The sequence below is a fragment of the Lutjanus erythropterus genome, chromosome 6 (genome assembly GCF_056507025.1).
Source record: "Lutjanus erythropterus isolate fLutEry1 chromosome 6, fLutEry1.hap2, whole genome shotgun sequence".
NCBI classification, from domain to species: Eukaryota; Metazoa; Chordata; class Actinopteri; order Lutjaniformes; family Lutjanidae; genus Lutjanus; species Lutjanus erythropterus.
In genome coordinates this window covers 30,536,932-30,557,574 of record NC_139322.1, presented here as the reverse complement: position 1 = coordinate 30,557,574, position 20,643 = coordinate 30,536,932, and the positions used below count along the sequence as shown (strand labels likewise).

At 40.3% G+C, this 20,643-nt stretch overlaps 1 protein-coding gene across 1 annotated transcript in view; it reads right to left on the bottom strand.

Moving 5' to 3' along the window:
* Positions 1-956: 956 nt before the first annotated feature.
* mtcl2 (microtubule crosslinking factor 2) overlaps positions 957-20,643 on the bottom strand; it is a 122,723-nt gene continuing 103,036 nt past the window's right edge. The window contains exons 14-24 of the mRNA XM_084721618.1: positions 19,644-19,760; positions 19,394-19,561; positions 10,863-11,015; positions 10,508-10,624; positions 6,024-6,088; positions 5,686-5,833; positions 4,001-4,597; positions 3,553-3,820; positions 3,155-3,373; positions 1,897-2,306; positions 957-1,293 (exon numbers count right to left, since the gene is read on the bottom strand). Of these exons, the coding sequence (XP_084577744.1) occupies positions 1,147-1,293; positions 1,897-2,306; positions 3,155-3,373; positions 3,553-3,820; positions 4,001-4,597; positions 5,686-5,833; positions 6,024-6,088; positions 10,508-10,624; positions 10,863-11,015; positions 19,394-19,561; positions 19,644-19,760 (2,409 nt within the window). The 3' untranslated portion in view covers positions 957-1,146. The remainder of the gene's footprint in view (positions 1,294-1,896; positions 2,307-3,154; positions 3,374-3,552; positions 3,821-4,000; positions 4,598-5,685; positions 5,834-6,023; positions 6,089-10,507; positions 10,625-10,862; positions 11,016-19,393; positions 19,562-19,643; positions 19,761-20,643) is intronic.

Genomic DNA, 20,643 nt, shown 5'->3' with positions numbered 1-20,643 from the left:
CACAGTTAAATCAAAGAGCTTTTTGTTGTGTAGGTTTGCTACTAAACAACAATGCTAGGAGGTCCACTCCTAAAACTTGATCAGTTTTATGGTCTCATTTATAGAGCTGAAAAGTCCAAAATGGATGTTTGGACTGGTCATGTTGGGATATGCAGTCCAATAGTCCATGAATTCTTCCTTTTGTGATCTGCTAGAACAGAAATATTGAAGACTCAACTGCATCTGAAGCAGTTTTCATGTCTTCAGATCCATGTTGGAGACACTCACTGGTTATTGTGCTAATCCATCAAAGAGGCATAATTGCATCTTCCAGCACAGCATGTGTGTATTTGACAAGGTTCATAGAGAAATCATCTGAGCTTTCCACCAGATCACTCCTCAGAGACGGTTTCAGAATGGAAGATCTTTCTAGCTGTGACAGATGTCTCCTCTCCAGTTTTATATTGTAGCTCCCAAAGTAAAACATGCACTTTCAAAGCATATTCAAACTGGGACTACGACCTTTCTTTCTCCTTGTTCATGTGTAAATCCAACATGGATGCTGCTCCAACAGCATGGTGGCAAGATGATGTCAACGACATGGATTTTCTAACCCCGAACTGACCATTTGTAGTACCTGTTATTCTGCAAATTGGAGAGGGAAAATGGTTTGGTAGGTCCAGTCCTGACATCATAGTTTTACTTGTTAGACTCTGTTCAATTCGTAGTTTAGATCATGTGTGTGTGTTTGTGTTTCATGTCCTGCTGGTAGTTTTGTTGATGGTTGGATCTGTTGCTTGCTTGGAGTTTCAGTCCTCCACATCCTTGGCATCAGAATGGTACAATCCAAGACGAGTGTAATATTGTCTGGGTTCTGTGTGTGTGTGTGTGTGTGTTTTTAATGAATGTGTGCATGTGGCAGTGGGTTTGTGGGGCAGTCTGTGCAGTGTGCTCGCAGTGTGTGTGTGTGTGTGTGTGTGTGTGTGTTATGTTTGGCAGTGTGCCTGTGTGGCAGGTTGTCAGTGATGTGAGAAAGTGTGTTTTCATGGCAGTGGGCTAGAGTGTTTCTAAAGAATCAGTATTGCTCTGTGTGTGTGTGTGTTTGTGTGTGTGTGTGTGTGTGTGTGTGTGTGTGTGTGTGTGTCAGATGTGGCAGTAGAGGTGTTGTCACTCGTTGCAGGTGTCCCCCTTCTCCTCGGTTGCCACTGAAGACTCTTGTGGGCGGTGCTTGCACTGGCCGAGTGAATGGCGAGTTGCTGTTCTTGATGGTCGGGAGAAGCAGGAAGACTGGGCAGCACAGTCACAAGGTGCATCCTGGGAAATGGAAAGATGTCTTATTTACCAAAACATTTTAGGTATGGTTGTTCTTTCTTATTATATCCGCATGTATTTTATATCTTTGATTAAGTTTAACAAATAAGACTAAAAGATCACACCAGTGCAAAATTTAACATCTTAACTACAAATTATTTTTTAGGGGTCTCACTGATTTTCACTCGGGCTCCAATAACAGTTGAGTAAACTTGGCAGCACTTGGAGCTAGTGATCAGATGGACTGATGTCAGGTAAATCTAGATTCAGAATGCTACAGGGCACACCTACTACAAGACACCCATCAGAAATGGCCACAGGTAGGTTATGTTTAGCCACTCAAAATACATCAAGAGGTTTACACAAAAAATACGCTATACTTTAGGAAAAGATTGTGGTTTGGTTTCCAAAAACTCTGTCAATCCAGTAGGTTATCTATTGGGAATGTGTTGTGTAATAAAGTGGCTGTGTCTAGTTAGCTGTGATCCTATGTTTATCATTATCTTAATGATAAATTTTAATTAATATAAACAAGCTAAAACAGGAAAAAGCACTGATATGATCCTTTTAAAGTTTAAAATAAAAGCACATTTTAAATTGCCGCACCTCTGTCCCAGATCCTGCAGCTCCTGCATTGCTCGTCGTTTCTTTCCCTCCTCCCATGATACTGACCATCTCCTCTCCAGCCGTCTGTCTCATAAACCTCTTATTGACAATCCTGGTCACATTGTCGTTGCCTCCACCCAACCCGGCCAGCGCTCCATGTCCGCCAACCCCTGCTGACAGGCACTCTGGCTTGGGCTCATCCACACCACCCAAGACCCCCAGGCCTCCAAGCGAGTCTCTTTGCACTCTCTCCCCAGGCAGGGTGACTCCTCCCTGAGCACGAGTCCAGCTGAACTCCTGGACCAGGCCTCCGTACCGCTGAGAGCCAGGGTCTGATCCACAGACTGCCGCACCAGAGGGTTTTCCTGCAGCAGGAGGCTGCCGTGCTGGACTGGCACCTTGGCTGGCTCCTAATTAGCAAAGACAGAGACAAGACAGATGTTATTATTTCATTTCTATACATTGTAGCTTAAAAGTGTGTGATCAGGTGCTTTGCTTTTGCATTGCTATCTTGAAACAGCAGAAAGTGATTGCTAACCTGGTCTAAAGTCAATGATGGAGTATTTTCCTGCTATTTACAAAACACAATATTCAGACAGTAAGATGCACCTACATAGCTGGGTTCACAAAATGCATACGCTCCGCTTGTAGTGCATTGCAGTTAATCCTTGGGTCATAAAAATGAGCATTCTCATTAATAGTAGATGGGTTGCAGGGGGGTTAAATAGGTCGAAGCATCTCCCCATTAAGAGAGACACTGTGCGCATTTACGCACGAGGCACAGCAGCTTAACTTCATTTAGTGTTTAAATCTCCCCACATGCTGACAGGATTGGTCAGGATTTAATCTTAATGTCCTGTGCTCTTCTACATATCCAGGTCTCACACACGGTCATAGTAGTGAAACTGTTGTAATAATATTTGCTGCAGTGACATTTCTGCACACATGGAAATGACTAACAGCAGCCTCTCGACTCATATCATTTTTTAAATTATGTCAAACAGTGCAAGATTTCCAGGTGATTTCTTTATTATGAATGTTTAATACATTTGACTGATTAGACAGGCTGTTTCAGTAATTAACATAATAATGTTTTCATGCAGGCTGTAACGTCACTGTAGCAAATTTCATTACAAACAATTTCAAAGAATTTTAATGAATACCAGCAAAAGTGTTTGGGTTCAGAATGTCTTGAATCAAAAAGTTTAATTTTCTAGAAACTTTCACTGATCAAACCCTCCTTCATACAGTGTCTTACCTCCATCACCCCTGCACAGTGACTCTGTGCTTCCAGAGTGTTCCACCACGCTGAAGAGGCTGGAGAGGCCGTCGGTGAGACCGCTAAGGACGGGGCTATCCCTGGTGGTTGTGGAGCGAGCCCAGGCCGAGCCTCCTCCTCCACCAATGGATCTTTGCTGGAGGCTCCACAGGCTTCGGTCCCTGGAGGAGGATGAGCTGTCCAGTCTGGAAGTGGAGCCTACAAACAGAACAGTTAGAAATCTCGTTCACCCAAAGACATCAAGAAGACATGTCAATGGAGGCATGTTAACACTCACAGAAAACTACCACAAACTGGCTTAAAAAATTGTCTTCTGATTAAGCCATTCTGACTCAAAGAATGTTAAAACAGATGCCTGGAAAAGAAAATCTACTTACCAGAGGACACTCTTCGTTGTAGTTTTGGTGACCCATACTTGGGTGAGCAGCATGGCCTCTCAATGCGGCTGTGAACTTTATCCAGTGATGTTGATATCTGCCGGGTTCGGGCAGACGCGAGTGAGGAGGTGGTTGTCGATGATGGGCGTGGAGACCAGGCTTTGGAGTGTAACCCCGCCCCCCTGCTGGTGGGAAGGTTGTCAGTTTGAAGCCCGATGCTGACGTACTGTGAAGCAGTCTGCGTGGACCTGGTGGACATGCCAACCGCCTGGGTGGAAAATTAGAAGTGATAGTGAATGTTTAGTGTACTTGGAGAAGAAGGAAATAAGTGTTAAGTGCTAAGTATTATGGCCTATTTTGTTCAGGGAAATAAACTATAAACAATAAAATCAGTTTTTCAACAGTTTTTTGGCTTTTCATTATTAAAAAACAACAACTAGAAATGTACCTGACTCCCAGGTTCCTTGGTGGATTTCCTCTCTAAAGAGGACGAGCGTATGGCCTGACGGACACAGTTTGTCATCTCCTTCATGTCATCACTTAAATTGGCTGAAATCTCCCCAATCTCAAGGCCATGGAAAGTTGACGAGGGTGTCATCCCATCAACCAGACTGTTAGTTGACCCACCGATGCCGTTGTTGACAACACTGGGGATTGAACCAGCAATGCAGCCACTTCTGCTCTCCAGCAACTCCCTGTGCTGCTTGGACAGTGAGCTCAGCCACTGCTCGTATGAGGACGAAAAAGAGGATGGAGGCTGCTGAACCTCTAGGGGTTCCACCGCAGCCACGCCTATGTCTGAGCCACTCAGTCCCGGGGAGGGGCTCCCGTTCTGGGCCGGCTGCGGCTCTTTGGCCTCCTGGTACCTTCTTTGGTGCTCCATGCGTCGCACAGCAGGAGGGCTATAGTAGATCCGGATGCCAGTGCGGTCTGGAGCGGTGTAGCTCCTCTGGACAGACTCCAGATCCAGCTCTGATCCCACTAAGCTGCTACAGGAGCCGCTGGGGCCATCCCAGGTTTTACAGGTGTCCCCAACCTCTGGGGTCTGCAAGCAGATGGTAGGGTTTAGGGAGAGGTTGAGAGGGGGCAGAAGAGAAATTAGAAATTATTATTTATAGAAAAACCAAATCTGTCTGTCAACATGAATTATTGTCTCAATCCCACAGATGAGTGTAGGATCTATAAATTAAATTGTTTTGTTGGTGTAAAGAAATAAATCCAGCCTTTGTGTCACTTTGTGTCTTCCTAAAAGAATTGTCACAATATAAAAACATAGACAGTAGAATAAGTTGATGGAGCTTCCAGGTCTGAAAAGTGATGCCATTGTGGAAGTGCCTTAAACCTTCATTCTTTCCAGCAATGGCTAGCAAGGGAGCATCTCCACTGGTTGCGAAAAGAATTCAAAATGATACTACTTACTTGATTTTTGACCTCAGTAAACAGTTTACTACTGAGTTTATAGTCTTATTCACTAGTTTCAAGTCTTCTTCTTTACAGCATGATGTCCATTTTGTGAATGATGATGCCATTTAAAGTAAAATAGGTGATAAAGTAGGGTATGCTTTAGGGTGTGTCTACTGTGACAAGTCACTCTAAATCTGTCCAGTGCAACACATGGGGCTTACGAGGCTCAGATCAAATATGGATTAAGATTCTGTCACTACATTGCCTATTTCTTGTTTAGAAGGTTCGGACAAACATAATTTCCTTAATATATCCATTGAAAAATCATGACCATGTTTTTTTTATTTTCAATGGAGCCCCTTGAAACTCAGATCAAACTGTAAAACTTGGCAGTGCTGATCACATATAGATCAGGATTCAGTAACATATTTTAGTGCACTGTTTAGTTGTAATACAAGAAAGATTGTAACAAAGCAGGCTGCCATTATTCCCTGCTGAATGGACGAGCCAAAACCAAACACCGCCCAAGTCGCTGTAGATCATCCACCAGCTCCATGCTCTTGTCGCCACTGCACATGTTCTGGTTGCAAAAAACCAAGATGGCAAACCTCATGGCCAAGATTCAAGGTCAAAAAACAGTAGTCCACAAAGCATTGCGTGACGACACAGTGGTTCTTTCTAATTCTGCTGTCTATGTTCAAGGAACCATTAAAATCACATCTTTTTCACCTCATTGGTCAGGTAGGTCCAGTTCTTCCTGGTGAGGTCACTCAGCTCTGGGTGAATGAACAGAGATGGGACTGCAAACTGGATCTTTTCATGCTGATTGGCTGTTCCGTTGACCTCTGCACCATCCAGCTCTGATGTGGATTTGGTTCTGGTCATTGAGAGAGGATTGAGGAGTTGATGAGAGAAGAGAATTCACTTATCAAGGAATTTTTAACATTTTGCATGTAAAAAAAAACTGATGAAACTGATGAATTTGTTCTTGCGTTTTCTGATTTCTCTACATGTTAAGGACTGATTTCAAACTATATGCTGTAAGATAAGGTTTTTGCTATTGTTACCTTGGTGATCCTGTTCCATTGGTGACAACTGTCTCTGCAGAGGACTCCCCACTTAATGACTTCGACTGTAATGACAAAAACCCTGAGTATCAGTGAAAAGGCAATCACTGAAGCGACTTTTTTACATTTTATTAGCATTTAAATGACCTGCATCATACACTTTTTTTTCACACCCTGGAAGACATCCACATAGACACATTCCTTTCATTGCTATCCACTTCCTCTGGAGCTGTTTTTCACAGGAGGAAGAGGAGACTGACTAGTATAATCTATCTGTGGCAGACAGCGTGCAAACACATAGGCAGGCACACACACACACACACACACACACACACACACACACACACAGATGGTAATGCTGAGTCAGTGTGTTTCACACTTGAGGGGTGATCTCGCACTCTGAAGCCATTTCCTTACAGAGGAAAGACACCAAATGAGAAACAGTGGGACCAGGGAAAAGGACATTTGTAGATAATGTGCTTAGTTGTGAAGATGCACTGATGGACTATTACCTGCAACTCACCGAACTGCAGACCCGGCTGCCTGGATGTATGCAGTATACTAACAGAAAGCGATACATTACTTGAGTATAAACATGTATTTGAAGCTGAGTAGCTCTTTTTATTTGAAAACGTATAAATTATAATCTGTGTAAAAAAATATTTCCACACCACACTGAGCGAGCACAATGTGTTCAGAGTGCAAGAAGTAGTTAACAAGCGAACTGAATAGTCTACCTTTAATTAATCAATGGATAAACGGTTTCAATCATTAACTAAAAACAATGGATAAACAATTCAAAGAGATAACCAAATTAATGAATAAAAGGTTGAAACACTTAGAGTAGAATAATGGATAAATGGTTGAAATAGTTCGCTAAAACTAGTGGACAAATAGTTGAAACAGCCCAGCTTCTGCCACTACAAATGCAAACTGAGCTAATTCAATAGTATAAAAACTTTTGTTACAATATCCGCTTATAAATAATTAATAGTTTCAAATACCATCCAGTCAAATGAACACATTATAATATTACTGTTGATGAGGTGGTACTTGAGTTCATCTAAGGTTTGATCAACAAAAAATACCACTGCACTATAAATGCTACAATAATTGGTTAAACTTTATCAACTGTCTGTTCTAGTTTAATTAGAAATGGATGGAAAAAACCTATTCTAGTATTTTTGGTTTGATCCCAAACATGACTGCAGTCTGTACTGGAAGGTAAAAAAAATCACTACAACAAAGATTCATGTCTTCTCTGGGAGTCAAGTCAATTTTTTCTCCTTAGGTTTTATCTTCTCGGTTTACACTTTTGAATGATTCCACCCTGGACACCTCAATGTCCCATTTCAACTGGAAATACAAAAAATCTAAAAATAACTTAATTAATAAAATTGTTTAATCAATAAATACAAGATTTGTGTCTCTGAATATCTCCAACTCAAAGCCCAGTTGCCACTTTTACTACCTTCACGCTGACTGGCCTGAAGGGGGCACTATAATCAAATGTCAGAAGTCTTTAAAAGGCCCGGCAGTACAGTACAAGTCAAATGGAGAGTAGGCTAGATAAGATTTGTGGGTGACAGAGCGTGACACAGACACACTCAGAGAGACTGAGACAGAGTGAATTAAAGTATGACAAGCGTTGCTCTCCTGCCAAGTTTCCAATACAGGACACAGCCGGTTAATGGAAGGAGTGTGACGGGACAACACTCGACACATAGACGTAAGGAAGAGAAGAGGGAGATGGACGAGAAGGGGAGAGAAAGGAATGACTGGAGAGGAAAAAGGGTGAGAAAGGGAGGACAAAGACGCCAAGAGATGATGGAGGAGTACTGACCTACTAACTGTGTGTCTGGGTATTTATTTCTGTGTGTATTTGTGTGGGGGAAAAAAAAAAAACCTAACTAATGAGTACTTTAAACAATGATGCAATCCCTCCCCATCCCTCCCTGACATGCTGCAGCAGTTTGGCAGCGTCTGCGCTGGTGTATAATCAGCAGATCAGACTGACCGCGTTTTTCCTGGTGAGCTCAACTCAACATTAAACTGCAGCTCGACCTCAGTAAGGTAATAACACCAGAGAGGTTCTCCTTACTCATATTATGGCATTAACAGCTGTGTGGTTTCTGTCTGCATCAACAAAGAATCCCGAGAGGAAAATACCACTCTAAAGACAGCAGCTGGTAACATGCATTTTTGGTCTACTTTCCCATTTCCACTGTTGATACAGAGGAGTTTTGACTACAGAAATTTGTGAACGAAACTGTCTTGCTCTTTGCTTGTTTTGAGACCAAAAATAGCACTGCATTAAAAACACACAAGCAGCTGCACTGGTGTTTTGCTGCAGATGAGAAGATGACTAGTTGTCCAGTTGTCTAGTTTGAGTAATAGGTCAACGGGTTTGAAGGCCGCAGCACTGCACAGCAGTTTATAATAAGAGGAGAAAGGATTTTCTGGATTCTGGAAAGTTCTCTCAATCATTTTATTATTGCACAACCATACAAAATGTGAGCATTGGGCGCTGTTATATACTTTTGTTTTCTACTGCCATTCATAAGGCTTTAAATCACAATTTTAATCATGATACCATATTATATTGATTCTTTGAAGAACGATATATATGCTGATATCACAAAGTCTCCCATGATTCAATTTTGATTTGGTTTGATTCATTTGAGGTGTCTTGATCATTTGTCCATTTTGCACATTCAGTTACATTTATGTCAACTCACAAGCATTTTGTGAGTCTGTTTTCACTTTGCATCAATCATACTGGTTCACCAAACACTGAATAGATATATCGATCTCAATCTATCTGTGTATCGTTACACCCCTGCTCTTACTTCAAAACCTGTCATATATGGCAGCTTGGTCAGTGCCCCCAAGCTTCATAATATGAGGGTAATTCAAAAAGTTCTGAGACAAATTGAAAAAAAACTTTATTTATGAAAGATACTAAATTATTTTTCAACATAAGATCCACCTAACTCAATACACTTCTGCAAGCGATGTTTCCACTGAGAAATTCCTTCTTGATAGAATTCTGGAGCTTGTCTAGTCAACCAGGTCACAACCTCCCTCTTCGCTTCAAGTATGGACTGAAATCTTGTTCCTTTCAAATGTTCCTTCAACTTTGGAAATACGGCTCTAGAAGGTGAAGAGACTCCATAAACATTTTGCAAAGCTTCAATGATTTCTGTAGGTTTCCATTGAAGTTTTGTTAGAAATTTGATGTTTGCTCGAACTTCAAATTGGCTCATTTTGGACGGTCAGAAAAGTTGGTTTTGTAATATGTAACCTGGAACATTCAATAACAAAGTTAGAATGCTGTAACTTGTCAAATTTGTTTACATGTCATCAGTGGTACGATTCAAGGTCATTTTGTTACACTATTTTGACTCAGTTTGAATTTATGTCATTTGTCTTAGAACTTTTTGAATGCCCCTCGTATTATGCTGTAGGCGCCCCTCTAGTGCCACTCTGGCGTAATGTTTTGATGTGGCTTCAAAGTCAGGTCATGCAGTATAAAGGGAGAGAAAGTCTGCATAGGGAGGCAGCAGGGTTGATGAATAGGTAAGACAAACATGGGACTGTCACCCAGGAGACTGATTATCATGTCCAATGTGAAACAGAAACTCAACAATTTCTTTTTGAGTTACGTATGTTTGTAAGTTACATAACGTTATGTTCATAAACTTAAAAAGCAAATGATCTCTTCCTAAACCTGGCCAAGTGGTTTCTGTGCCTTTATTTTTAAAGTCTAACCAGATGAACAGTTAATAAACACTGAAAATAGAACAGGAGGTTTTTACTGTAGGAAAATACAAGTCAGACTTGCTTTTGTATTTACTGGAAGGAGTCCCAGATGAACATAATGTGGGTCTGAAGCATGTATGATTAAAAAAAACAAGAGAGAGACAAAAAACACAGCCGGTAGTAGCTCATTGGCCTGTATTGTGTAATTGGAAACACGGCGGTTGTGCGTATTGGAGAAGGTCCAGACTTAAAGTGTCCGTGAAAAGCATGTTTTGATTCGACTGAGTTATGACTCTGGTGGTTTGTGGCAAATTGTGTCAATCGGGTCAGAGGCAGAAAAACAAATAAGTAATCTACCAGGAATATGCTCTTATACATATGTGCTTAACTGGATGATGCTGCTTAACGCTGCTAGAAAAATCCTTGAATAAAGTTCAACTTACATTTTTTTTTACACCTTCAATTAAATTTCAGAGAAACCTGGGAAATCATGGGATGCGGCTGAATGTAGTGGGGCGAGTGTACCAGGAAACACACATCTGATCAAGTGAATCAATACACTTTAGATGTCCTTCTTATCTCAGACATACAGCCTCATCCTCCCAGATTCCATCATCCTGAGATGCGCTCATTCCTTATCTCTTCGTCATCTTTGGCATTCCTCTCTCGCTCACATGCGCGCACACACACGCACACACACACGGTCGAGCAGCTCATCATACCTTCCCCTGTTGTGCGGTGGCCTCTCTCAGCCTCTGCTCCCACTGAGCCCTCTCCTGGCTGAACCTCTCCAGCAGCTCCAGCTTCTCTCTGCCCCAGTTCCTCTCTCCGATCTGAAGCTGATTGGTCCAGAGGTCGGTCACAGTGGAAAGACGAGAAGAGGAAGCAAACATCAGAGGAGGAGGAAACGATGAATATGAACAAGTTTTTATAACTTGAAATTGAAACCATCCACCTGAAAATTCTGATCTAACTATTTAAATCAGCCATTTTAAGACTCAGAGCTCTTCTGTCTCTCAGTTTGCTGTTACCTTCTAACCCAGCCTGATCCATTTTCACATTTGCACACACATTTACCTGTTTGGTTAGGTCCATCACAGCCGCATAGGACTCGGCCAGGAGGTGCTGGTGTTCTTCGCGCTCTCGCTTCAGCGCCACCTTCAGGTCTGGTGGTTCCAGTGCGTCAGTGGTGGACAGAGCTGCTGCTGCTTTGCCTGTTTTGGTCTCAAGCTGAAGAGAGGAGAAAAACAGAGATAAATAATGTTAAATATTAACATTTTTACATCGATTTTAGAGGTCTGTGGGTGGAGATCTTTCTCCTGTCAGATAAATCACTACTGTTAGATAAGGCTGTGTTGCATAGGAGCAAAATGGACAATTGTTACAAAACTACTTATGTTTGAATCTACTTCCCATGTTCTCTTAAATAATATGGGTAATTTGTTTGTTTTGCATCTAAAAAGAGCATAGGCCAGTCACACCATCCTTCCCTGCTCTTTTTATGTTCTGGTACTGTGACCCAGTAAGTCATCTTTTTTCAATTTTAACTGTAAACTTTGTTTGTTTAGTTCTGTGTAATCCTCTTAAAGTTAAATCAGTGATAGAAGAAGAATTCAGATCTTTAGTTTGGGCAAAAATAGCAATATTGGAATGTAAAAATACATAAACATAATACAGTATACAAATAAAGCAATAAAAGTCATGTATTACTTTGTATTAATTAAAGGTCCACTGTGGAGCTGATCTTTATAATGACCTTATAAATTTAAAGCTTTTTATGCGTTCCTGGACAAAAAGTGGACCATCGCTCCCTGTATGATGATCTGTGAGGAGGGGCTTCTCTCCTGACCGTGTCTGCTCTGCTCATCTCTCTTTTTTTTTTGTTTAGATACAACAAATATGTGGAATAAGTCCATAGTAAAAAAAAAGAAAAACAAAGCTACAAACAGCAGTGATACTATTTCCATAATAGGCAGCTTTGGATAATTTACCAAAGAAATTCGGGGGAACTGAAACTCCAGGAGAACAGCAGGGAGGGGAGAGGGAGAGGAACGAAAAGAGCTGAAAAGCACGGGATGAGTATTTCATCATTTATCAGACTCAGATCATTTATATCACATTTATTTTTTGTAATGTTTATAGTAGACCATCAGTGTGTTTTTCATGCCAGATTCACTCGCCGAGAACAGAAAAAATAGATGCAGAAACTACAGATAAAAAGCTGGCCACGAAGCTCCAAATGGTTGACATGGGCGACAGACGGAAGTTGGCAGCACTTTGTGGTGCTTCTGCATCTTGTTTGAGCCCACTGTAAGATTTACAAGGATCTACTGGAGAATATGGCAGAATAAAAATCTAATATTCATTACTGTTTTCATTATGTCATCACCTGAAAATAAGAATCATTCAAACTAACAAACTAAACTGGTGATAACATTATGACTTTGTACAGCATTTTCCTTAACATAGTTACAAAGTGCTTTGGCAAAGATCAGTCATAACTAGGGCTGAGTGATATGTCAAAGTTTTCTAACCTGCCACCATCAGTCCATCAAGTGGCAACTGGCGATATATTCGTGAGCAGTACTTGCACACATCTCTACATGTTATGCTACGTATGTTCACTACATCATATAAACCACATAAACACGACAAAAGTACAACTGTGCACCGTTCTGAACTCAAGTTTCTCCCTTTTACCAAACTAAGATGAGCTTAATTGTCTCAGTAAGTCCTTGTAAAACTCTCCAAGAGCATCTTTATTAGTTTTTCTACTGTTCCAAAAATCACCAGCTCTGGTTTGGTTAAAATAAACCACGTCAGATGTTTAAAGAGTCTGGCTCTACAGGCTGTTTTCCTCTCACTCCTCATGGATGAGAGTGTGTCGTGGAGCAGCGACTGCACTCTGCAGACCATTACACCAGCAAAATAACATAAATATCATTCAGCCCATCGCCAAAAGGAAATATATTCATCCAATCACCCAACCCTAGTGATAACAGTACATAACTTGGCAAAAATCATGTAATAGTCAGTCTAGTCAGTTAAAAGCCAGCTGTAAGGCATCAGATTATAGTAATGAAGTAAAAAGTTCAATGTTTTCCTCTTGACTAATGTAACATGGAAATACTCAAATGAAGTTCAAGTCCAAAGTTCTTGAAAATTTTGCTTCAGCTGCTTTGAGTTGGAACGAGTTAGCAGACAAACGCACAATCACACAAATAATTACTAGTTTTCATGAATAAAACTATGACTCATTTGACCACACGGAGATTTGTAATGGGAAGTCCCAGGCAGCGTCTCCACGTGTTTCACAGGAGAGGGGGGGTGTTTTATAAATGACCTCATGTACGATTTAAGGAGGCAACGCCCGGACAGGAGGCGAATTAAAGTCTCCACACAGATGAGATCCTTATGAAGGCTCACTGCTGCTCACTGAGTGATGTTCACGTTGTGGCGAGGGCGTGATAAGGTAATGACAAAGTGAGGAAATCTGGAGAATTTACTCTTTTTTTTTTCTCCTCTGCTGCTATCCTTCCTCTCTGAAGATCTCTATGCTCTCTCTGTCCTCCTCCCTCTCTGCATCTAATCCTTTCTCACCCTCTCTCCATCCTTCTCACCCCTTCTCCCTCTCTCTCTCTCCACAGCTTTCTCACCCTCTATTTCAAGCGATCTCACCCCTTTTTTGGCTCTCCATAAATCTGTAACAGAGCCTGTAGGTGGGATCGCCTGAAATTTTTATGAGCAGCTCTGCTTTCCCTTTTCCTCTGCCTGAGTCTCATAGTTCACGCAGCCGACGCTACCGGGCCCATCAATTTGACAAACAGACACACACACACACACACACACACACACACACACACACACACACACACACACACACACACACACACACACACACACACACCCCAGACCCATCGATCCTCCCCCTCTGCCTCTCTCAGTCTGGCTCTGTGGCACTGGCGTCCGTATATGGTGATAATAGAACTGTCTGGCAGCCAATCACAGTGTATCACACGCACACTTAGCCCCAGCTCTCGTCTCCTATGGCAACAGAGTGTATCTCGTTAATGATGAAAGCCGTCTAACGAGCCCCGCGTCTTAACGAGGTTTACTGCTGAGGCGTTTAGAGGGAGGCGATTTTACTGGATGACTGGCGTTTATTGTCAGATGAGAGACGTCTGGTTCACGACTCGCTACTCACCGTTTAGCGAGTTCAATTACTATTACCATCTATTCAACTAAAACCTTGAATATGAAATTTGATTTATTAATTAAGCAATAATCTCAACAAGGGCCTTCAGGGCTTGGTTAGTGAAAATAATTCAAAGTATATAAAAGAAAGATATAAAAAGAGATAAAAAAAAAAACATTAAAGGGATACTTCAGGTTTTTTGAAGTGGAGTTGAACGAGGTTCACTTTTGCAACCCCTGATGTTTTTTTTGTTTTTTTTTTTTTTTAATAATACATAATATGTTTTGCTGCAGATCATTGCTTAGCTTTCTGTACTGAGACTTTGTTTAAACATTGTACAGCAGGATACTGTTGTAGCACATGATCACACACACCACAGTGCATTATTTACTATTTTGGCAGCATGTTATTTGCCTGCAGCAGATTTTTACAACAAGACAACAATACAGTTAATGTTATCTGTTGATGTTATTGGTTCACTGCATACCAGCCTTCAGCTGTTAATTCTAGGGAAAACAGTAACCACAACACTCCTGAGAGACTAAATATGTGCCAGGTTTATAAATAAAGTTATAGCCCAGATATTATATAATGCATACAGATGATACAGATTTAAATATAGCAATGTAACAAGCTGACTGCGTTGCGAAGCTCTCAAGTTCCCTTCTCAACCACAATGTGGTCTTTTTCTGTCCATGTCTATTAATAAATGTAAACAAACACTAGAAATGCTCATAGCCTAAATAGCAAGTAAAGAATTAGGGTTTAATTATAGATTCAAATCTATACTTTTCCCTATATGACTTGTTCAAATTCAACTTTCAACAAAAAGCTGCTGAAAGAACATACTCCAACATTTCAGTTGATTTATGAGGCAGCTTTGTACACCCGTCAGAAACAGGACTGAATGTGAAAAAGAAAGACGATGACCCAGATTTTCAGCTGAGCTTAAGGTGGAAAAATGTCCGTTGGTTAAAAAAAATGATCAAACTGATTTTACACTCCAGTTAAAAAGCTACTTTGTATATAGTGTCACTGCAAAATGATTTGTAGTTTTTTTGCAACCTTTTACCTTTAAAGCCCACATTGAGCACTGGTCATTATATTGGAGGTTCCCCAGATGAGCAGTTCTGATAAACAGCCTCTTATTAAAATTGAAAGCACTTTGAAACTTTCTCAGTGCCTGAAGTGCGCTGTATAAATAGACTACCCTCATCTGGCATTGTGGTTCTCTGAAAAATCAGTGCCGGGTTCTTTTAGCTATGATTATAATGTTTCCCACTAACCTTTGAGGAATACTTTGACATTTTTGGAAATATGCCTACGTGCTTTCTTGTTGAAAGTTAAATGAGAAGATTGATCCCACACTCACATCTGTATGTTCAATATAAAACTGGAGAACCAGGACACCATTTGCTTAGCTTAGCATAAAGATTGGAAGCATGACAGAAGATACAATATGTTAACTGATGAGGTTTAAAGGTGCAGAGCTATGCTAAGCTAAGTTGCTAAAGCTAAATATCAAGTTGTGTCTGAAAGCTAAGCCAAGACAGTTTTGGTGAGTTTTTCTGTTTCTGTTAAGTTTAAGTGAAAATTTTGATGCTAGCTAGCTAGTTAACATTGCTAAAGGTTATCTAAGACACTGAGGTGATTATCAAAATGTTCAAAAACACTACACAAAATGACTAAAAATAATAATAATTACCAAGCCAAATGTGAAAAAAGAAGTAACTAACTTAAGGATAAAAAATCAATAATTTTGTGGGCAAAGGTAACGCCATGTCAGGACAGGAAGTAACACATGTACAGCTTGTAGTTGATAGACTCACACTACCTTGTCCAAGCAGAGATTTGAGATAGACAATGACAACTCAATCATCTGAAAAGACAAAAAGAATGGAGCTGCAACAATTAATTGATTAGTTCTCTCAATTAATCACCTATTTTGACAATCAAATAATCAGTTTAAGTAGATTTTTAAAAAGAAAAAGTCACAACTCTCTGATCTCAGCTTCTTAAAAGTGAATATTTTTTGGTTTCTTTACTCCTCCGTGACACTAAACTGAATATCTTTGGGTTGCGGACAAAAAAAAGACATTTAAGGACAACATTGTGGGCTATGGAAAACACTGATTAACATTTTTCACCATGTTCTGACATTTTATAGCCCAAATAACTAACAGATTAATTGTGAAATAATTGACAATTGAAATAATAAAAAATTATTTGCTGCCCTAAAAAAATCTTCTTGCCTCCCCGTACCTTTATCTTCACCCTGAGTGAAGTGGATTCCACAGCTGTGATGAACGAGCGATCACAGCTTCCAGCTGCTCGCTCCGTGTCATCATGCAGACAGCAGGTGTTTGTAACATGTCCTACTGTCAGGACGGATGACTGATTAAGATACAAAAAAGAAGGAGGCATGTGTTGTACTGCGTGCTTTCAGGGCTCTGGATTGTTTCTACTTCACTGACGGTATTTGTTTATCAGCTGAACGGCGGAGATAATTTCCTGTCAAGCAATTTGACAGGTAGGACAGTGTTTGAAATTGAGTTGACTTGTTTGACAAAGCAACAGCTGGAGGAGCCGCTGCACGCTGCCAGGACGCCTGGCGCCCACGTGATTCGGCTGGCTGGTGATCACGTACACACACACACACACCACCACCAGGCCAAATTGATGGCATACTTTACAGTGTGTGTTGTTGGCAGATGAGAGATTGGTTCCAGCTGTGGCATCTAGGCCAGGGTAGCGCACACACACACACACACACACACACACACACACACACACTCACACACACACACACACACACACACACACACACACACACACACACACACACACAGTAAAGTAGTATAGTTTACAGGACAGTGGAAGAGAATAATGGTATTAAAATGTTGCGCAGATGTGTTTACAGTTTGCAACACAGTCAATGTAATCAAATGTGAAACTCATATTTGTGTGTGTGTTGACATCCAGCATGATGAAACGCACAGCTGGGGTGATTCTTTCATTAAGCCATGGAGGTTTGCCTTAAATTAAATGTCATAAAAACCCGCAGCTACCTCACATTTACGAAAAGCGTAGCACCTTATCTCTTTGTAACACTGCTTCTCGTCTCTCATTGGCTGATGAGAGCAGCTGCCACACCAATCAGAAGACAAATGATCTCTCACCGCAGCGTGAGGGCAGAATATCTCCAATCATGACAATGATTAATGACCATGTCAGTGTGTGTGTGTCTCTGTGTGTATCCTTGTATTTTGTTTCTTTCATAGTAGGACATTTACTACTTCACAAAGGGACATTTTTATTTTTAGTTACTTTGTGTTGCACGCTCTGCCGTTAACATTTCTTCTAATTGGTTTCTTGTTATTTTGCTTTTCATCTCAGATTGTCATCACATTTAATTTACTATGAGATGTGATGAATGGTCCTTTTCTAAATGTATTTTGACATGTATTTCAGCTGTATCTGATATTTGTCCTCCTTTGTAACTGGTTGTTGTAGCCTGTAGCAACAATATAAAAAATCCTGCTTTGTTTTTCTGGTGAATTGTGGCTGCTTTTGTGATAAATGTGTGCAAAGTCTGCAGAAATCCACCACTTTTTAAAAATTAGATTTCATCCTCTCGTGCCCCTGTTTTCCAGGTATGAAATTAGATTATATATTTATGAAAAAGGGCTGTAATCCTTCTACCAGCTTCTACTTCAGTCAGTGACTTCCTACCTTTCCCAGAATGCCTTTCAACAAACCCAGTGGAACAGGAACAGTTATAGTTATAGTAAGTAAATGAAGGAAAACTATACAAAGCTACATCACTGCTCTTGCTTTGTGATTCTGAGGAACTGCCACCAAATCTTGACATTATATTAATGATTTAGATTGCTGTAACAGTGTGCAACTTAAAAAAAACTGCATTTTGGCAGCTGGAAATGGCGCAAACACTGATTCCAGAAGGTGTATTGCAAGTCTAAGTGTGGCTTTTTGCTTTTGAGATTAGAATGAGGATTTTGGTTTAGTTGGGCTGAGGATGCTACATGTGACATAATTTACTGATGTGGTTTAATAGATTTTCACGTTAGATAGGATGTTGAAAAAGAAACTTTACAGAATACTTGACAACAATGACAAGTCATGTATAATTTCAAGCTACTTGAACATTAACTCCAGTACCTGGGAAAATGGAAGACGCCCTTTTGGTAGTCATCCTTTAACCTAGACCTGTAGACCTGACCTGAATTGTACAGTAAGTTCATTCTATCAATATAATCTTTCTTATATTGATAGAATCTCGCCTGAGTGTGAGATCTGTGAGGTTAGGCTTACAGGAGGGTGAAGTATTGATTGAAAATGTATGAAAAATGCAGTTTTTCCAGGTACTTGGCATATTATGATAGATAGTCGCATAATATCCTCTTAACAACCAGAAGTAAGAACAGATGAAAAGGCTTTTTTTAATTGCCCAAGTTGAACAGCCCTCTCCTTTCTCTCTTTTATCTCTCTCTCTCTCTCTGTCTCAATTACCAGGCGGTAACACAGGCTGTGTTCTATCTCAGAGGCTGTTAATTAACACTTACACAATTACCGCCTCTGCGGCTGTTATGAGACAGACAGAGAGACAGCGAGGCAGGAGAGGAGGGAGAAAACATTAAAACCATTCTTCACAGCCTGCAGACAAGACGGACAGACAGACAGAGAGGGGAGGAAAGGCTCAGATGGACACTTCGCAGATTGATAAGTAGAAACTGACCACCTGGGATGTCATCAGTTTTAAAAACAACATGTCAAAATGAATAGTGGACACTTTTCATCTGTCATTTGCTCACCAGGTGCACTACTACTGTTCAGTTACATGAACAAACAAGGAACAAAGGCTTGCAAACAAAAGTCACATGGATTCATAAAATAGCGTATTTACTTTGGCACGCAAGACTTTGTGACAGTAACTTCAGCAAACTTTTCCATAGTTGTTGGACCATGTGCTCCTGCCATTTTCCGTAATCTTCTCACCGCATTTATTTTTCATTGTCCTGAATTCATATTTCTCCGTTTGACTTTCTCAGCTTGAGTATCTGATGATGTTTAAATGTCAACATTTGTCTCCTGATTCTGCCTCCTGGTCTGATGATGTGAGCAACAACTATCATCAGACTGCTTCACACACAGCGACTTCACAAATGTGCCCATTACTCATACGTGAAACTAGAGCCAGACAGATATATCAGTTGGGCAATTTTTGATTTTTTATTTGTCTTATAGTCTTATTTCTTTTTATTCTTTTTTATTTATAGTTATTTATTATTAAAAATACTAATGAAAGCCTACTGTTTCTGTGCTCTGATGCCATTTTGGATTTTGGAACACCTTTTAATGTCTTCGTGTCTGAATTTACAGTAATACTTCTTACCTGCGTGATGAGGCTCTTTAGTTCGGTCCTTTCAACTTCCCATGAGGCCTTGGCTTTTGCGAACTGCTGGGTGAGTTCCTGGGAGCCTTGTCTCTCCTGCCGCAACTCTCCGCTCAGGTCCTGGAGCGCCACCCTCAGGTCGGCCAAGGTGCTGGTTACAGCGCTGGACTGCAGGAAAGACAAGTGACACATGTAAGAGCGTGTGTGTATGTGTGTACTTGTGGTTTTGAGTGTGAGTCACTCCACTTACCTTGATAGTTGGGCTGAGTGGTTGTTCGTCTGCAGCAGCCCTCATGTCCGTCTGATGGGCGGGGCTTGTCAGGTTCTCCTCCTCCAGCAGCAGGTAGAGGTCCTTCAGGCTGTTCATCTAAAGAACCAATTATAGAGCACAATCACCTGTCAATCATTTATCTCAGCTTCTAATATCACAGTATGTAAGACCCTCATGGCAATCTCATAGGAAAATTTTATAATTTTTCTTTTTCTCTTTTTAGCTTTTCATAGGAAACAACTGTTAAAATTTCCATTAAGCTGCAAGATTTAAAAATTGCTGCAATGTAAAATAAATTTTATTTCACACTTTATGTTTTAAAAAAAATTTTAACTTCAAATCATCCAACATTTTTGAGGACTAATGGGAGACTGGGGGCAGTTGTAACAAGGGGTCAATTATAACCCCGTAATACAACTGCCCTGTACATAAGCACCTTGTTGTTTTCTGTTAAAACACATTTCACTAAATTTAAATGTAAAATCACTTTCAACTCAATTGAAAGAATTAAAATGTAGTTGCCTAATCTTCCCCACTTTAAATGTGTTTGATGCTTGAACCATATATAAAACATATTATTAGACAGTAATGCCATTACTCTGAGGTGCGCTTTTATTCGAGATACAGTGGGTTAATATGACTTATTTTTCAGAGTGGCAATTGCCACTGTTAATCCGCAGTTGGATTAACTTAAATATTATGATGTCATCCTTATTAGTGAAAATATATCAGTTGTATTATTAATTAATTAATTAAATAGATAATGTTTCTTATATTGGAAAAAATAACTCATAACTCACCTGAAATACAGGTCTGTGAGTTATGAAGGAAATGTAAAATACATTACAAATGCCCCCAGTCTCCCCTTCTTAAACTAAAAATAAAATACTGATTTTACATACACAGCTTAGCTGCAAAATAAATAAATAAATATCTCTGTCAAAATGAGACATGTCCACAGTTAGTTACCAACTCTCTG